Source organism: Lucilia sericata, unplaced genomic scaffold, assembly GCF_015586225.1.
Source record: "Lucilia sericata isolate MDLA Ls3-8-SP2 unplaced genomic scaffold, ASM1558622v1 Contig000673F_arrow, whole genome shotgun sequence".
Lineage (NCBI taxonomy): Eukaryota > Metazoa > Arthropoda > Insecta > Diptera > Calliphoridae > Lucilia > Lucilia sericata.
In genome coordinates, this window is record NW_023994678.1 from 97,925 (window position 1) to 117,056 (window position 19,132).

The 19,132-nt window shown below is 30.0% G+C and overlaps 2 protein-coding genes across 2 annotated transcripts in view; both read left to right on the forward strand.

Moving 5' to 3' along the window:
* Positions 1-18,896, forward strand: part of LOC119607197 (terminal nucleotidyltransferase 5C) — a 29,043-nt gene extending 10,147 nt beyond the window's left edge. The window contains exon 2 of the mRNA XM_037961006.1: positions 16,352-18,896. Within this exon, the coding sequence (XP_037816934.1) occupies positions 16,406-18,115 (1,710 nt within the window). The 5' untranslated portion in view covers positions 16,352-16,405 and the 3' untranslated portion in view covers positions 18,116-18,896. The remainder of the gene's footprint in view (positions 1-16,351) is intronic.
* Positions 18,116-18,896, forward strand: LOC119607195 (cell wall protein DAN4-like; the record flags this gene model as incomplete). Its single annotated transcript, XM_037961005.1, has 2 exons — positions 18,116-18,662; positions 18,720-18,896. Coding segments are annotated over 2 exons (606 nt in total), but the record flags the coding sequence as incomplete, so codon positions are not given.
* Positions 18,897-19,132: the final 236 nt, after the last annotated feature.

The window sequence follows — 19,132 nt, forward strand, 5'->3', positions numbered from 1 at the left end:
TTTAATTTTAAACTATAATGAATAAATCCTTTCTTGGGTTTTTATATTTCTTTTAAATTTTTGATCCACTGTATTTATATTACAATTTTCAATGTTATTCGCTAAATAATCTACAAGAACACACCATATATTTTTAAAATACTTTGTTTTTTGCAAATTATAAATTTATAATTTTTTTGTCATTTTATTAAATGTTTTATATTTGTTGTTTTGACGTAAACACATAAGAAAAATTTATTTAATCTATTTTGAAAATTTTTGTTATAATTTTTTCTTGTTTGTTTATAATTAAAACAGATATTGGTGCAAATATCTGCATACATATTAAAAATTTATGGTCAATTATTTTCCAAAAATGAAAAAAATATATTAAAATTGCCTGACAGTTTGTGGTCAAAAATACAAGTGGTTGTTAAAATAGATAAAATTAAACCTAATCAAATTATTTTTGCTTTTAAGGAAAACTTGAAATTTTAAGGTTTAAAAGCGGTTAAATGTGTTAAGATCTATATTTTCAGTATATTTACTCAAATAGAAAAAGGAGCTAAGAAAAAAAGTGGGAGTTAAGATCAATGATCGAGACTAATTTAAGATTAATAAATGACCCACGGTAGTAAAAAATTGGAATTAAAGGTCTATAAGATGGAAGCTAATATAATATATATAATCAAACCTAATTTGGGAATATATTAAGATCTGTAATATAAAGATCACATACCTATGATCAATCTTATTTGAAAGTATTTTAAGCTCAACGATCGATGTTAATTTCCGAGTATTTTTAGTCTTATATTGATGCTAATTTGCGGGCATAAAACTTCAACGATCGTCATCAGTTTGCTGGAATACTAAAACTAGAATTAGCGGCCGTTTTATAAAGTCAATAAAGATCGATGATTAAAACTAATTTGGAAGTATAAAAAGATCTGAAAATGACCACAATTAGGGAGTACTTATGTGTATATAATGGAAGCTAATATGGAACTTTATTAAGATCTATAATATTTAGAGCTGAAACCGTTCCAACCGATCAACTTAGGGTTAGTTTAAGATCTACGATCAATGCTAATTTCACAGCTAATTTGCTAGAATAAGAACTGTTACGAACGAGTTTAATTATTTAGAATAAAAAACTTACGAACTGAACTAATTTAGGTATATATTAAGATCTATAACATAAAGATCTAAGAGCTCCGATGGAACATGTTTGAGAGTATTTTAAGATCAACGATCGATGCTAATTTCAGAGTATTTGTATTCTCAGATTTGACCAACTATAAACTTCAACAATTAAGTTCAATTTGATGGAATATAAAACTTACATTTAGCGGAAATTTGAAAGCAGATAAAGATCGACGATCAAAGCTAATATGGCAAATATTGAAAGATCTGATATTTAGTCTAATTTGAGAGTAGTGTATGATCAATGATCGCTGCTATTTCAGAGCACAATTGCTAGACAAGAAACTTTTACGATCAAGTTCAATCTGAAAGAATATAAAACCTATGTTTAGCAGTAATTTGGAAGTCAATAAAGATCGACGATCAAATCGAATTTCGAAGAATATAAGAATCTATAATTGAGTCTTAATTGGAAGTAGATATATACTTAGAAAACTAAATCAACTTTTCTTGGGATTGTATTAAGATATACATATATTATTAAGAACTAAAACGTAGTTTAAGATCAACGATCTTTTCTAAACTCAGACTCATAATTGAAAGAAATTCGCGAGGACAAAAACCCTTACGATCGAGTTCAATTGGGTATAGTATAAACCATACGATAAGCGTTAACTTAGAAGTAAATAAAGACTGATGAATATTGGAAGTATATTAAGACCTATAATATTAGGATGTAAGAACTATGATCGAGCATTTTAAGACCTTTGAGCGATGTCAATTTCGGAGTCATACTGGAAACAAGTTTGCTAGTATAAGAATCCCCATGAGCGTGTTCAAATTGTAAGAATATAAAACCTACGATTAGCAGTAATTTGAGAGTAAATAACCCACGATCCAAGCTAGCTTGCAAGTGTATAAAGATCGGAAATTGAGTCTAATTTGAGAGTATATATTGTCTTATAATTAAAACAAAATGAAGTAAATGTTGAGTGTATATTAAGATTTAGAATATTAAGATTTAAGTTTTCCGATCGAGCCTATTTGAAAGCATTTTATGATAAACGATCGATGAGAAATTACAAGAACGATCAAGTTTGGTAATATATAGAACCTTGGATTAGCGACAATCTGTGAGTAAATAAATACTGACGTTTGAGACTAATTTGAGAATATATTTGGATTGAAACTGAACCTAATATGGGAATATTTAGTGAATAACGATCGGTTCTAATTTCAGAGTATACTTAACTTATAATTATATTGAAACAAACATACGATTAGAAGCAATTTGAGACTAAATAAGTATCCACGATACAACCTAATTTGCAAGGGTATAAAGATCGGAAATTGAGTCTAATTTGGGGGTATTAATGGACTTATAATTAAAACTAAATGAAGCAAATGTTGGGTGTTTATTAAGATCTATAATATTAAGATTTAAGACCTCCGATCATAGGCTATTTGGAAGCATTTTATGTCAAACGATCGATGCTAAATTCAATGAACGATCAAGTTCAATTTGGTAGAATATAGAACCTTGGATTAGCGATAATCTGTGAGTAAATAAAGACTGACGTTTGAGAATATATTTCGACTTGAAACTGAACCTAATATGGGAATATTTAAAGAATAACGATCGGTATTAACTTCAGAGTATATATAACTTATAATTATATAGAAACAATTCCAAAATATACGATCCATAAGATTTGTGAGAATATACACTCCTTTAAACGAGTTCAATTTGTTTGCATTTTAGGATAAACGATCGATGCTTAATTCACAGTATGATCGAGTTCAGTTTAATAAAATATAAAACCTACAATTGGCGAAAGACCGATGTTTGAGTCTATTTGAGAATATATTTGAACTTAAAATTTAACCTAATTTAAAAGCATTTAAAGAATAACGATCGGTACTACTTTCGGAATATATATAGACTTATATTTAAAGCTCATAATCTAAACCCATTGATGCTTATTAAAGAGTATTTTAAGGGCTATAATAACAAAATCTAAATCTAAACGATCTATAAGATATGGGAGAATATATAATCTTGCGATCGATCTCAATATGTTAATATAAAAACTGAGTTTTACAGGTAATTTTGGAGTAAACAAAGACCAACGATCAAAGCTAATTTGAAAGTAATTGAGTCCTCTTAGGGTCATGTAATAAAAACTAGTATATAGAAGTATATAGGGATCTAGGATCGATGCGAATTTAAGATATTTATAGGTTTACTATAAGAGTTAGTAAGAGAGTAGAGTTATAAGATGTTTGTAGATTTGGTATGGTATAAAAAGCTGCGATCGAGCTTATTTGGAAGAGTATATAGAAATCTACTGCCTCAAGTTTGTTTCACAGAATTAAAAGGTCTATTATTAAAGCTAATTTGGGAATATATACGGTTCTTTAATTGAATCATAAAATTTGTTTCAAAATCATCTAACGTGCGTATTTATTTATAGATGTTACCAAGTCCATTTGACAATGTTAATAAAATTTATATATATTAACAAAATTATAAACACAATTTATTAATAAACATTATTTATAACATCTTCTTAGTCACTTTTTTTATATTTTGATATTTTTTTTTTCTTCAAAAATCTACCCGCAACATTATTATGTCAAACTTTACAGGTGTTTTGAATGACAGCAACAAAAACAATAACAACATTTTGCCATAAAAAAATAAATTGTTTGGTATTTAGACAAAAATATAAAAAAAAAGATAATTTATCATTAAAACAAAAACCAAAAAGAGACGGAAGCTAAAGATAACAAAAAAAATCTAATATTAACTTGCATATTTATCAAGGCTAATAAAAGAAATCGAAAAAAAAACTTATTAATATTAAAAAATAATAATAAACAAAAGTCTATATAAAAAATGAAAAATAATTAATTATACATATTTTTTACTTTAATAATTTTCGCGTGTTAAATTTTTAATATTAATTAATGATAATTTCATCAAATTTAAACGTTTAAGCAATTTAAATTAAGTTTCAATGTGAAAGTATGTTATAAATAATTAGTTTATGTGGCACCTAATTGTAGGCAGTACATTATAATGAAAGATAAATTAAAATAATTTTCAATTTAACTCTATAAGGGAAAGAGCTTTTTTTTTAAATTAAATATTTATTTTTTGAAATAAAATTTTTAAGAAAATGATTCATATTTTAAAGTTTATTTATTTACATTTCAAATTGTTTGAAGTATGATTTTGTTAGTATTATATTTCAAGCCAACATTTAAACTTTTTATACCCAATGACTTTGCTAATAAATTGTTCAATTGTTGTTTGTACGTATACAAATACTAATAATCATTAGACATCAATTATTTAAAGGTGTATTATTTAGGGTTGTATATAATTAAATTAAAACCAGTTGTAGGTGGGTTTTTTGTTGTTTAATAAATAAAATTTTTTAAAAAACCAAAAAAATTTATAACTTTTTTTTTAAATATTTGAATATGTTTATTAAACGCTTTTTTTCACTCTCAAAGTTATTTAATTAAATGGAATAATTAGGCTCCGAAATGTCCATAAATATCTGTGTTGAAATCTATATAAATTTTAATTAATTTTGAATACAAGTTCTCGCATCTGAACCGTTAGAAAGGAAATAATTAAAAAATGAAATTTTCAATAAAAAAAAATAATAAAAATTTTTAACAAAAAAATATATTTATTAACTAATTTATTAACTAATTATATTTATTAACTAATGAACTAATTTCAGGGCTAGTCTTTGAACTATCCTCTGGATTCGTGTATATACTAACCTATGAACTTGTATATCGTATAGTCCACGCGCTAGTGTCTGGAGTAGACTTTGTACCAGTCTATGGACTAGACTGTGAACTAGTATATATACTAGTCTATGAACTAGTCTATGGACTATTCAATAAACTAGAATGTGCACAATTCTATGAACTAGCCTATGGGTTAGACAATGAATCAGGCTATCGACTAGTCTATGAACTAAACTATTGATATACTAGTCTATGAACTAGTCTGTTATCACTATTTTCTAGCCTAATCTATGGAATTGACCTTCGTGGTCAACTATGGACTACGAATGAACTAGGCTATAGCCTAGTCAATGCAACAGTCTATGAATTTGCTTAATTCATGTTTAGTTCATGGACTAGTTTATGGACTAATCTATGAACAAGTATATAGACAAGTCAAAAAAACTTTTCTATGGACTAACTTATGTTGTTGTTATTGTAACAGGTTGGCTGTAACGGGATGTTCCTTCCTGGAAAAAAAAACTTCCGGTTGATACAGCTGTTGCTGAGTTGACAATCTTTGGCCGATTGAGAATCGGATCGTTCCGGAGCGGAGATCAAATTGTCGTGGGAATGACTTATAGGCTAATCTACTGACTAGGCTATGAAGTAGTCTATAGACTACTTTATGTATTAAACTATAGACAAACTTTTGAGCTGATATATATTGACTAATCTTTGAACTAGCCTATAGACTAGTTTATGAACTGGTCTATGGACTAGTCTTTGAATTAGCCTATAGACTAGTGTATGAACTAGTCTAAAGTCTACTTAGTACCAATGAGTTTTATAGCTTCTATTATAAGTCTATATTTACTCCAAAATTATTACCGATCGTTCTTCTTTAAATACTCCCAAATTACTATAAATTTCAAGGCCAAATATATCTCCAAATAGACCTAGTCGTCGGTCTTTATTTACTCTCAGATTATAGCTTCCATATTTTAACAAATGAAAGCCTATCGTACTCTGAATTTAGCATCGATCGTTTAACATAAATCGAAATATTATAGATATATAGTCCTTTAGCATCGATCGTTTATCATAAAATACTTTTAAATAGAATACGATCGGAGGTCTTAACTCTTAATATTAGAGATCATAATATACATTTTGTTTTTATAATAAGTCCATATATATCTCCAAATTAGCTTGGATCGTATTCACAAATAGACTCAATCGTCAGTCTTTATTTACTCACAAATTGCCGCTAATCGTAGCTTCTATATTTTACTAAATTGAACTTGATCGTACTCTGAATTAAGCATCGATCATTTATCAAAAAAGTTTCCAAAGTGGCTACGATCGTAGGTTTTATACTAAAAATTTTAAGTGGATTATAAGGATTTTAATACTCGCAAATTTGTTTTCATTATGAGTCCGAAGTTGACGTAATCTTAGCTTGTATATTTTACTAAATTAGACTTGATCGAACTCTGAATTTAGTATCGTTTATCATAAAATGTTCCCAAATAGGCTACGATCGGAGGGCTTGAATCTTATTATTATAGATCTTAATATACTTTCAACATTTGCTCTATTTAGTTGTTATTATGAGTTCATATATACTCCCAAATTATACACAATTTAAGATCTTAATATACTTCCAATATAGCTAGGATCGTAGGTCTATGCTTACTACCAATTTATACACTCTCACGGGGATTGTTATCCTCTCAAATTTGCTTCCATTCTGACTTTGAAATTGTCATTACTCATACTCTTAAACAATATTATCAAAATTAGTCTCTTAGTAGTTTATTTTGCTAAGAAACTTCTTTCTTAAGTGATAACTTCCTGCATTTTTCTCTCACGTGTCGTTCTTTCTACCTTCTAACCTTTTCAACATATAACGCTTGACAAGATCAGAACATTTTTAGCTGATTTGTAATTCAAATTAAGTTCAAAAGTTATTAAACTTCAAGGCATGTTTTTTTCTCAGAAATTATTTTTGCAAAATTATTTAATTTCTTTTGGCAAGCTTTACACAAAACAACATTAGTAATAATAAAACATCTATTTATAAACTATAAATTAAACAAAAAAGAAAAAACGTTTGATTCTTAACTAAATATTTGTTGTTTATTAAAAACCAAAGACGTCACCACACAGTCTAAGGCAAATTAATTTGAATTTCAAATTTCAAAAACTGGTTACATAGATTTTATTAAAAATTTTTAATTTTAAACATTGATTGTTTTTCTATAATTTTTCTACTTTTTTTTTAATGGCCCATTAAAATTTGTTTAAAAAAGAAAAAATCAATAAAAAAAAGTGGTTAAGAACTTTCGACAGCATAAAATTTAAATTTCAAATATTTTTTTGTTTTTATTAGAAAAACATTTGTAAATTTTTTTTTTAATAATGTGAGTTTTTTATCGAAAGAAAACATAATAATATTAACTAAAACCGGCTTTTAAACAAATTGAGTGCTTTATGTTTTTTATTAATTTGCCATAAATATTTATTTGTTGTTTTCAAGACAATTTCTTGAAAACATTTCAAAATGTATGGAAACGAAATTTGAAAAAAAATCGAAGAAGAAAGAAACGTATAAATTGACCTTGAAATTTACTAATTTCTTAAAATGATGCAATTTTTTTTGTTTGTATTTGATATTTGAAAAGCACGTGTTTGTGGGTTTAAAATATTTTTATTAAATTTTTTGTTAAACAATTGATAAATTTGGACAGATATAATATATGTAATTGCATTCCCTTAGTCTTTATTACAATTAAAGCGACAGGCGATTAGTCATTAAAACAAGCGGTTTTTGATATAAAACAACTAAAGATATAGATCGGTTTTGTACCAAAGTTCTCAGTTCCTTTAAAACGTTAAAATTTTCTAATCTAAACCATATTGTGTTCAGTTTGTTCTATTTCAAATAAATATTGCAATTAAATACTATAGAGTAAAGCAAAATGTTTATACATATATCTTTAACAATTTCATAAAAATAACAACAAATAAACTGCATGCCATAAATCAATTTCAATTTAAACAAATTTAATCTCTTTATAATTTTCTGTTTTCTACTTGCGGAAAATATATAAAAATACGGAAGAATTTTTACATAAATAAAATATCTATAAATATATATTTGAAACATATTTAGCATAATTAACACAAATATTTCTTTTTTTCTGCTTCTTCTTCTTTTTCTCAAGATATACATAAAGCAAAATAACAATAACAGATTAAATATACAAAAAAAAAAAACACAGAATGTACTTTTAGTGAATATTTAATCAAAAGAAATATAAATTAAAAAAGCAAAAAAAAATTATAATAAAACGCTAAATTTAAACACAAAAAGCAAAAGAAAAAAAAAAACTTATTAAAAATGCATAATGCGGTATAAAAATATAATATTAAAAAAAAAACATGCGATACATAAAAATGGACAGTCGGTCACCCCGTTATATCAAAAGGATACGACCAAGCGACCTCTCTATGCTATAACAAGTTGAATGAATTATTAAATGAATTCTTTAATATTGATTTAAAATTAAGTTAAACGCATTTTTTTAATATAAATATAACGAATCTGTAAGGACACTACATTGTTTGTAAACATTTAACCACATTCTAGACTATAGCCTAGTCAAGAGTATAGTACAGCGCCTAGTATAGAGTCTAGACTAGCGTCCAGTTTATAGACTATTCCAGAGTCTAATCTATAGTATAGTCTATAGTATAGTCTATAATATAGTCTAGTCTATGATCTAGTCTATGATCTAGTCTATGATCTAGTCTATGGTCTAGTCTATAGTCTAATCTATAGTCTAGTCTAGAATCTAGTCTATAGTATAGCATATAGTCTAGCCTAAAATCTAGTTTAGTCATAGACTAGTCTACAGTCTAATCTACAGAATAGTCTATAGTCTAGTATATAGTCTAATCTATAATCTAGTCTATAGTCTAGTCTATAGTCCAATCTACAGTCTAGTCTATAGTCTAGTATATAGTCTAATCTATAATCTAGTCTATAGTCTAGTCTATAGTCCAATCTACAGTCTAGTCTATAGTCCAATCTACACTCTAGTCTATAGTCTATAGACTGTAGTATAGTTTAGTATTTAGTCTAGTCTGTAGTCTAATCTATAGAGTAGTCTATAGTGTAGTCTACAGTGTAGTTTATAGTCTAGTCTATAGTCTAGTCAAAAGTTTAGTCTACAGTGTAGTTTATAGTCTAGTCTATAGTCTAATCTGCACTCTAGTCTATAGTCTAGTCTATAGTATAGTTTAGAATATAGTCTAGTCTGTAGTCTAATCCACAGAGTAGTCTATAGTGTAGTCTATAGTCTAGCATATGGTCTAGACCATAGACTTGTCTATAGTCTAGGCTATGGTCTGGTCTATAGTGTAGTCTATAGTGTGGTTTATAGTCTAGTCTATATTCTAGTATATAGCCTGCTCTATAGTCTAGTCTATAGTCTAGTCTGTAGTGTCTAAACTATAGTCTAATCTATAGTCTAGCCTATAGTGTAGTCTTTAGTCTAGTCTTTAGTCTAAACTATAGTCTAATCTATTGTCTAGTCTATAGTCTAGTCTATAGTCTAGTTTATAGTATAGTATACTTTAGAATATAGTCTAGTCTGTAGTATAGTCTATAGACTATTCTATAGTCTAGTCTATAGTCTAGTCTATAGTCTAGTCTATAGTCTAGTCTATAGTCTAGTCTATAGTCTAGTCTATAGTCTAGTCTATAGTCTAGTCTATAGTCTAGTCTATAGTCTAGTCTATAGTCTAGTCTATAGTCTAGTCTAGTCTATAGTCTAGTCTATAGTTTAGTATATAGTCTAGAGTATAGTCTAGTCTGTAGTCTACTCTATAGTCTAGTCTATAGTCTAGTCTATAGTCTAGTCTATAGTCTAGTCTATAGTCTAGTCTATAGTCTAGTCTACAGTCTACTCTATAGTCTAGTCTATAGTCTAGTCTATAGTCTAGTCTATAGTCTAGTCTATAGTCTAGTCTATAGTCTAATCTACAGTCTAGTCTATAGTCTAGTCTATAGTCTAGTCTGTAAACAGTCCTGTACATAGTCTAGCATATAGTCTGGTCTACAGTCTACTCTATAGTTTAGTCTATAGCCTAGTCTATAGTCTAGTCTATAGTCTAGTCTATAGTCTAGTCTATAGTCTAGTCTATAGTCTAGTCTATAGTCTAGTCTATAGTCTAGTCTATAGTCTAGTCTATAGTCTAGTCTATAGTCTAGTCTATAGTCTAGTCTATAGTCTAGTCTATAGTCTAGTCTAGTCTAGTCTATAGTCTAGTCTATAGTCTAGTCTATAGTCTAGTCTATAGTCTAGTCTATAGTCTAGTCTATAGTCTAGTCTATAGTCTAGTCTATAGTCTAGTCTAGTCTATAGTCTAGTCTATAGTCTAGTCTATAGTCTAGTCTATAGTCTAGTCTATAGTCTAGTCTATAGTCTAGTCTATAGTCTAGTCTATAGTCTAGTCTATAGTCTAGTCTATAGTCTAGTCTATAGTCTAGTCTATAGTCTAGTCTATAGTCTAGTCTATAGTCTAGTCTATAGTCTAGTCTATAGTCTAGTCTATAGTCTAGTCTATAGTCTAGTCTATAGTCTAGTCTATAGTCTAGTCTATAGTCTAGTCTATAGTCTAGTCTATAGTCTAGTCTATAGTCTAGTCTATAGTCTAGTCTATAGTCTAGTCTATAGTCTAGTCTATAGTCTAGTCTATAGTCTAGTCTATAGTCTAGTCTAGTCTAGTCTAGTCTATAGTCTAGTCTATAGTCTAGTCTATAGTCTAGTCTATAGTCTAGTCTATAGTCTAGTCTAGTCTAAGTCTATAGTCTAGTCTATAGTCTAGTCTATAGTCTAGTCTATAGTCTAGTCTATAGTCTAGTCTATAGTCTAGTCTATAGTCTAGTCTATAGTCTAGTCTATAGTCTAGTCTATAGTCTAGTCTATAATCCAGTTTATAGTCTAGTCTATAGTCTAGTCTACAGTCTAGTCTATATTATAGTCTATAGTCTAGTCTATAGTCTAGTCTATAGTCTAGTCTATAGTCCAGTTTATAGTCTAGTATATAGTCTAGTCTACAGTCTAGTCTATAGTCTAGTCTATAGTCTAGTCTATAGTCTAGTCTATAGTCTAGTCTATAGTCTAGTCTATAGTCTAGTCTATAGTCTAGTCTATAGTCTAGTCTATAGTCTAGTCTATAGTCTAGTCTATAGTCTAGTCTATAGTCTAGTCTATAGTATAGTCTATAGTCTAGTCTATAGCCTGGTCTATAGTCTAGTTTTTAATTTGTTGCACTTTTTGAACAAACCCATAATAAAATTTTGAAAATTTTACTTTTACCATACGACCCATTATTTGAAAGACGTCTTAATAATGGGCTTATTGACCTCTTCAAAATGTAAATTTTCTTTGCAAAATGAAACTTTAAGACCCAAATGAGTACTATAACTTAGTTATAAAACACTTAAATCAAGTTACATTTACCTCAGTTCAAATTAGCATTATAATTTGCAAAACAACAATGACTTCGTTAAATTGTTATTAAAGACATAGCCAGTGCAGGTATTTAGCACTAAATATACACTTTTAATTTAATTAAAAATTAGCAATAGTTTTAGTTGAAAAATAATTAAATAGAAGTCTTTATCTATACCTTAATTTTGTTATTATTAACACAGTAATTTCCACTTAAGTTATTTAACTACACATATGTTGAAAATTAAACGTTGTTTAATTTGCCATGTTAAGTAATTGTTGATGTAGTTAAAGTTTAACTAAACCACACTATTAAGTTAAGTTAAATGTAATTTAATGAATTTATAGTTAAGGATAATTACTTAAGTTTAATTAAGCAATTTTTAGTGGAGGTTTAAAACAATGGTTTAATTTCATAGAAATTTTGAAGTAATTTAAGGTTTATTTAAACCTTGTTTAAAAATAACGGCAGTTTAACTTTTGTTGTTTAAACGATGAGTTTGTAAGGTTAACTAACAGTGTTTAAATTATTTGAATAGTTTTCTGGTTAAACATAGTTATTGATTTAATGTTTTATTAAAAAAAATATTGAAAGGTCAAAGGTCGCTTTTTAAACTTAAACATTATCAAATAAAGAGTAAAGTTAAGAAATAAAGAAACAATATTTTGTCTAAAATTTTTCTTAATAAAACTATTATTTTAGTTATATTCTTCTAGACTGTGTATATGTTCTATAGCCTTAAGTATGCTTATTGTAGGGTACTTTGAATAAATTTCTGGCTAAAAAATATGCGTTTTAATTTTGCCAACTAACAATGACTAGATATGATGAATAAATTAAAATGGCAAAACACACACAAAATACAACAAAAACAAATTAACAAAAGACACCACTAAATAATTACTAAACACAAAAACATTATAAAACACATAATTTGTTAATTCTTTTGCTTAATTTTGTTTATAATTTTTGCTTTTTTTTTGTTAAAGAAAATTAAGTGAAAAACAAAATACCAAAAATATTTTTGTAAAAATATTTTCAGAAAAAAAAAAATAAAACTGAAAACAACAACAATATATTGTTACAAAAGAAACAACAAATTAATGATGAAATAATGACATTTATAATAAAAAGTGTTACTCAGTCATATAGAAAAAGACAGACAGACAGACAGATGAATGGATGGTTAGACAGACAGACACGCACGCACATACTTTATTTTCTATAACTCTATTCAATTTGGCTTTTTTTTTAAATACGTGTTTTATTAACAAACAAAAATTATTAAACAAATAATTAACCGTCTGTTAGACAAAATTTGGTGACAAAGTATGAAAAAATTTTGAAAATAAAATTTTTGTAAACAAACAACCTTTGTATTTTATTGTGTGTTTTCAAACGCATATTTTTAATGAAATTTTGAAACATTCTTTATTTTTTTTAAATATTTATTTTATTTTTAAATTATAAGGGTGTTTGTTGTTGGTGCAGGGTAAAAGGTTAGTTCGTTTTTTTTTAGTTTTAATATTTAAAATGGGAAATTTCAAATTAGAAAATTTATATTAACTAAAAACATTTCCACTTTATACTTTGGTTTCTAAGTTGACCATATCTAACCCAACAGGTGAGAAAGACATGGTGATATAAAGCTTAAGGTTTAGTAAGTTATTCCCATGACGTGTTTTCTTTACTTTTCCGGTAATAGATTAGTCCACGGAGTAGTACATAGACTTATTAATAGACTATCTTAGTCCATATACTAATCAATAGACTAGTCCATAGATTAATCAATACACTAGTCCATATACAAATCTATAGACTAATTAATAAACTGGTCGACAGACTAATCAATAGACTCGTCCATAGACTAATCAATAGACTAGTCCTTAGACCAATCAATAGACTATTTCATAGACTAAGCAATAGTCTAGTCTATAGGGCAGTTCATAGACTAATCAAAAGACTAGTCCACGACTAATCATTAGACTAGTTCATGACTAATCAATAGACTAGTCCATGATTAGTCTATAGACTAATGTATAGTTAATCAATAGACTAGTCCATAGACTAAATAATAGACTAGCGCTTAGACCAATCAATAGACTAGTCTATAGACTGATCAGTAGACTGGTCCATAGACTAGTCCATGAACTCACCAATAGACTGTTCTATAGACTAGACTGGTCCATAGACCAAAAGGCTAGGCTATAGACTAATCAATAGATTACTCAATAGACTAGTCCATGGACTGATCTATAGTTTAGTCCATATACTAATCTATAATCAAATCAATAAACTGTTCGATAGAATAATCAATAGACAAGTCCATAGACTTACGAATAGTCCAGTCCATAAACTAATTAATAGACTGGCCCATAGACTAATCAATAGTCTAGTCCATAGACTAGTATATAGGGCTAATCAAAAGACTAATTCATGACTAATCAATAGACATGGACTACTCTATTGATTAGTCATGAATGAAAACTAATCAATAGACTAGTCTATAGACTAATCAATAGACTAGTCCATCGACTAATCAATAGCTTAGTGCATAGACTAATCAAAAGACTAGTCCTTAGACTAATCAATAGACTAACCAATGGAATGGTACATATACTAATCAATAGACTACTATATTCTAGTCTAGTCTATAGTCTAATCTATAGTCTAGTCTATAGTCTCGTCTATAGTCTGGTCTATAGTCTGGTCTATAGTCTAGTCTATAATCTAGTCTATAGCCTAGTCTATAGTCTAGTATATAGTCTAGTGTATATTCTAGTACATGCTCTAGTTTAGAGTCTAGTCTATAGTGTGGACTATATACTAATCAATAGACTACCCATAGACTAATCCATAGACTAATCAATCATAGACTGATCAATAGTCAATAAACTAGTCTATGACTAATCAATAGATTAATATATGACTAATCAACAGACTAGTCCATAGAATAATCAATAGATTCATCCGTATACTAATCAGTACAGTAGTCCATAGACTTACCAATAGACCCGTCCACAAAGTAATAAATAGACTGGACCATAGATTAACCAATAGACTAGTCCTTAGACTAATCAATGGTATAAACCATTGACTAGTCCGTGGGCCAGTCCATAGACTAATCAAAAAGACTAGTCTATGACTATTGACATGGCTGATCAATAGACTAATCTATAGAATAATCAATATACTATAAACTAATCAATTGACTAGTTCATAGACTAATCAATAGACTAATATGTAGACTAATCAATATACTTGACCATAGACTAATCAATAGACTGGTCCATATACTAATCAGTAAATAGACAGACTAATCAAAAGACTAGTCCATAGACTAACCAATAGACTAGTCCACAGACTAATCAATAGACTAGTCCACAGACTACTAAATAGACTAGTCCTTTGACTACTAAATAAACTGATCCATATACCAATAGACTACTACATAGACTAATCAATATACGAGTTAATAGACTAGTTCATAGACTAACCAATATACTAGTCCATAAAGAGACTAGTACATAGACTCATCAAGAGACTATACTAACCAATAGACTAATCAAGAGGCTAGTCCATGAACTAAACAATAGACTAGTCCATAGACTTATCAATAGTTTATTACTTCATAGAGTAATCAAAAGACCATAAACCTATCAAAAATCTAGACGATGAGACTAATCAATTGACTAGCCTATAAACTAATCCGTAGGCTATTTCATAGACTAGTCCATAGATTAGATCATTAAACAGTCCGGACTACAGTTTAGTCCATAGTTTATTTCGTTTTAATCTTTATACTTAATATATAACCGATACCGAATGCGTTATTTTTCGTAATGAACAATTTGCGAAAAGATTAAAGATATATTTCCATTAACTAGTTTTTCACTTAGACAATATGTATATCAAATGAAAGCTATTGCTAAGACCTTGTATGAAAAGTGTAAATGTTCATATTTTTGAGCTTAAGTAAAAAAATAATTAATTTTCTAAACTATTCTAACATAAAGTAGAGTCTTAAAGACTAGTCATAGACGTAACGCTCCCTATTTATATGTGAAATTTAATTATTACTTTTTTTCCACAAAAAAAAAAATTTAATGTTCAATTGATTTATAAGTAGAAATGTGTTGAAATAACCAAGTTTAACATACTTTAAAATAATTAAACAGTGATGATCATAGTTATAAAGCAAAACTTTACAAAAATGAAATTAAATGAAAACTACTAAGACAAATCTAAGTTAAATCTTGTGTTTGTTTTATTTCTCTTTTTAATTTAAAAAGAAAAACCTTATAATTATTTACCACGCTATAAATCGTTTATATTTCATTTCTAGAATTTTTATGCTTTTTTTTGGTAATGTTTTCTTTTATTTCTATTTTTTTCAATTTTAGTCTTGTTATTTTTCTAATGTCTTGTCAATTGTTAAATATTTTTGTAGTATTTTAGATTTGTTTTTTTTTTTGTTGTTGTTGTTGTTATTTTATGGTCTACAATTTCCTTTTAATTTCGATTTTGTTTTTTTTTGTCATTAAAAATTTAGCGTCTCTTGTTGTGGTTGGTTGATTTGTTCAAAGTATTGAACAAATTTGTCTAGAAATGGATTTCTTCTCTAAAAACAAAAACTTTTAATTTTTATTGTACAACAAATTTATAACAACAAAAACAAAAGTGTAGTAATTTTTCTTAATAACACCCACAATTCACAGAAAAGTTTTGAAAGAAAAAAAAATTAAATAAATATAAATTAATAGTGGGCAGTAAATTAAAAACCAAAATATAAATTTACGTGAAAATAACCTAAAAAAATATTTAAACTTTATACAACAAAAAAAAAAAAAAGATTTATAAAACAAATAAATACCTAATTACTTTATAGAATAAGATTAATTAAAAATAAAATAATTTACTAAACTTTTTCTAACTTTTCCTTTCTTTACAGTGCGGGACACTAGACGCACCCGATTCGTCATATCACACACAAAGATCCAACAGAATGGACGTTTATCAAATTGACGATGGTTTTCATTCAGACGGTGGCACCGAAACCCCACCACCATCACCCAGTTCCGGCTCATCGATAGCCTCCACATCAGATCATGGCTCGCTGGAGAGCGTCGATACGGGTGGTACACAACGTTTGGCTGTACTGTCATTCGAACAGGTACGCAAACTACACAATGTCATGGACGAGAAGGTGGCCATACATGGACGCGGTAATTTTCCCACATTGGAGGTAACGCTAAAAGACTTGGTGAATTTGGTGAGGCGCAAATTGGAGGCGGATGTGGGTTCCGGTGGTGCCGGTGTGATAGTCAAGGATATACGCTTGAACGGCGGAGCAGCTAGTCATGTATTGGCTTCAGAGGATCAGCCTTATAATGATCTGGATTTAATTTATGCCATTGAGCTGAGCTCACCACGTCACTTTGATCGTGTCAAAACAGCGGTACTGAACACATTGCTCGACCTATTGCCCGAGGGTGTCTCCAAGCGTCGCATCATGCCGTGTGCGCTCAAGGAGGCATACGTTGGCAAAATGGTTAAGGTGAATAATAATAACGATGGCGATCGCTGGTCGCTAATATCATTGGGCAATTCGCCCGGTCACAAAAATGTCGAACTGAAATTCGTCGATACTATGCGGCGGCAATTCGAGTTTTCCGTCGATTCCTTCCAAATTGTTCTCGACTCGTTGCTGCTCTTCTACGACTGTGCAGCCTTGCCAATATCGGAGAACTTCTATCCCACCGTCGTGGGCGAGTCCGTCTACGGCGACTTCCAAGAGGCCTTGTATCACTTGGAAAAGAAACTGATCTCAACGCGGCAACCCGAAGAGATACGAGGCGGTGGTCTGCTCAAGTATTGCAATTTGCTGGTGCGCAACTACAAGCCAGTCGACAATCAGCGCATCAAAACGTTGGAGCGCTACATGTGCTCGCGTTTCTTTATCGATTTTCCAGACATCAATACCCAGACTGTGAAATTGGAGGCCTATTTAAGAAATCACTTCTGGGGTGTCGACGAGGAGCCCTTGCAGTACCAGTACCTGATGCATTTACGTGAGGTGGTGGAGAATTCAACAGTATGCCTGATGGGTCACGAGAGACGGCAGACATTGCTGTTGATACAATCGTTGGCCGCACAGGTGCTGTACAAGGAGCAGCAAAAGCAGGTTCATGAACAGCAGCAGCAGCAGCAACAACATCATCATCAGCAGCAGCATCAACAACAGCAGCAACAGCATCATCATCAACAGCAGCAACAACACCAACAGCAACAGTATCAGCAGCAACATCAACATTTGGTTGAGCAACATACAACCACTATGACTATGGTGAATACAACGCCGTGTCAAACACCGCAGCAGCAGCAACAGCAGCAGCAACAACCTCACAATACACACACCATCTACTTACAACAGGTTCCACAAACGCCGCCACAAACAGCCACCATTTGCTGTGCCATGCCAGCCACAAACCCAGCTGATCAGACCCAGCAACAGCAGCAACAGCCGCAAACCCAACAATCACAACAGCAGCAACAACAGCAAACGGTTCCTCAAACGGCTCAGGCCTCAACGGCACCACAAACAATACAAATACAAGCCGGTCCTCCGGGTTTGATTTTCGCCAATGGCGTCTACTATGCACCTGTGATTCCCACAACAATTTGCACCTGCAATTCGACATGGCTGAGTACGTGATTAAGTGTCTCACCCACAACGACCACAACAAATACAACAGCAACAGCATATACGAAGGCAGCAACAGCAGCAGATATAATTTTAACAACCACAACACCAACAACAACATCAACAGTAGCTCCGGCCAAGTTTATTATAGATTCCATTATACCCTTTTCCAGCACAAGCAACAAAAGCAACAACATCATTACATCACTCATTAATTCCACTACAGAAGCCGCAAATGCCGCCAACACCAACAACAACACATCCCCCTTCAACCTTAAAACTTCCATAAATAATTTAAAATCTTCCCCCACAACAACAACAACACCAACAGCAACATCATGCTGTCTACACGACGATTTAGCAGAGGATACCCAACCGACCATACCCACCATGGCGGGTGATCTAATACTAACCCATGAACAGCATGAATTTCATCTTGAAGGCAACATCGAAGAATTACCCCCAGTTCTAGTACAGGCCAAGGACAAGCAGAAACTTACAGGCGAATTTGCTTATTTCTATCCCTACGATGGTTCTGAGCCTTCTCTACTCTTAATAGGTAAAGATTTTTATATTAATGTAACACCTCAATTAAGTTGATTTACTCTCGATCAAGTGCATGAAAAAAACCCCCTAAGTGAAGAATTATTGTCTTTACTTGCTAACGCCCAATGAACGAGATCACACCAACCATACTTTACTACAGCAGATATAGTTTTAGTTTAATAATTAATAGAATTAAATAAATAATACAGTAATAGTAATATAAATGTGACCCAAACCCCTCCCCCCCCTCTTATAATACCACATCCCTTAGCCTTTACACTTTTGCAGACTTAGTAGGTCTTGTTAGTCCCTTAATATTCTTACCATTAGGTACAGGGTTTGGTAGGTTTTTTTTTCATATTTTTCTTTGTCATTTTTCTATATTTTATGGCTTCTTTCAGTTTTCTTCTACTTTTTTTTCAACATTTTCTAGTCGTTTACGAATTTTTTTAAACTAAATTTTTTTTTATTTTAAATACACAT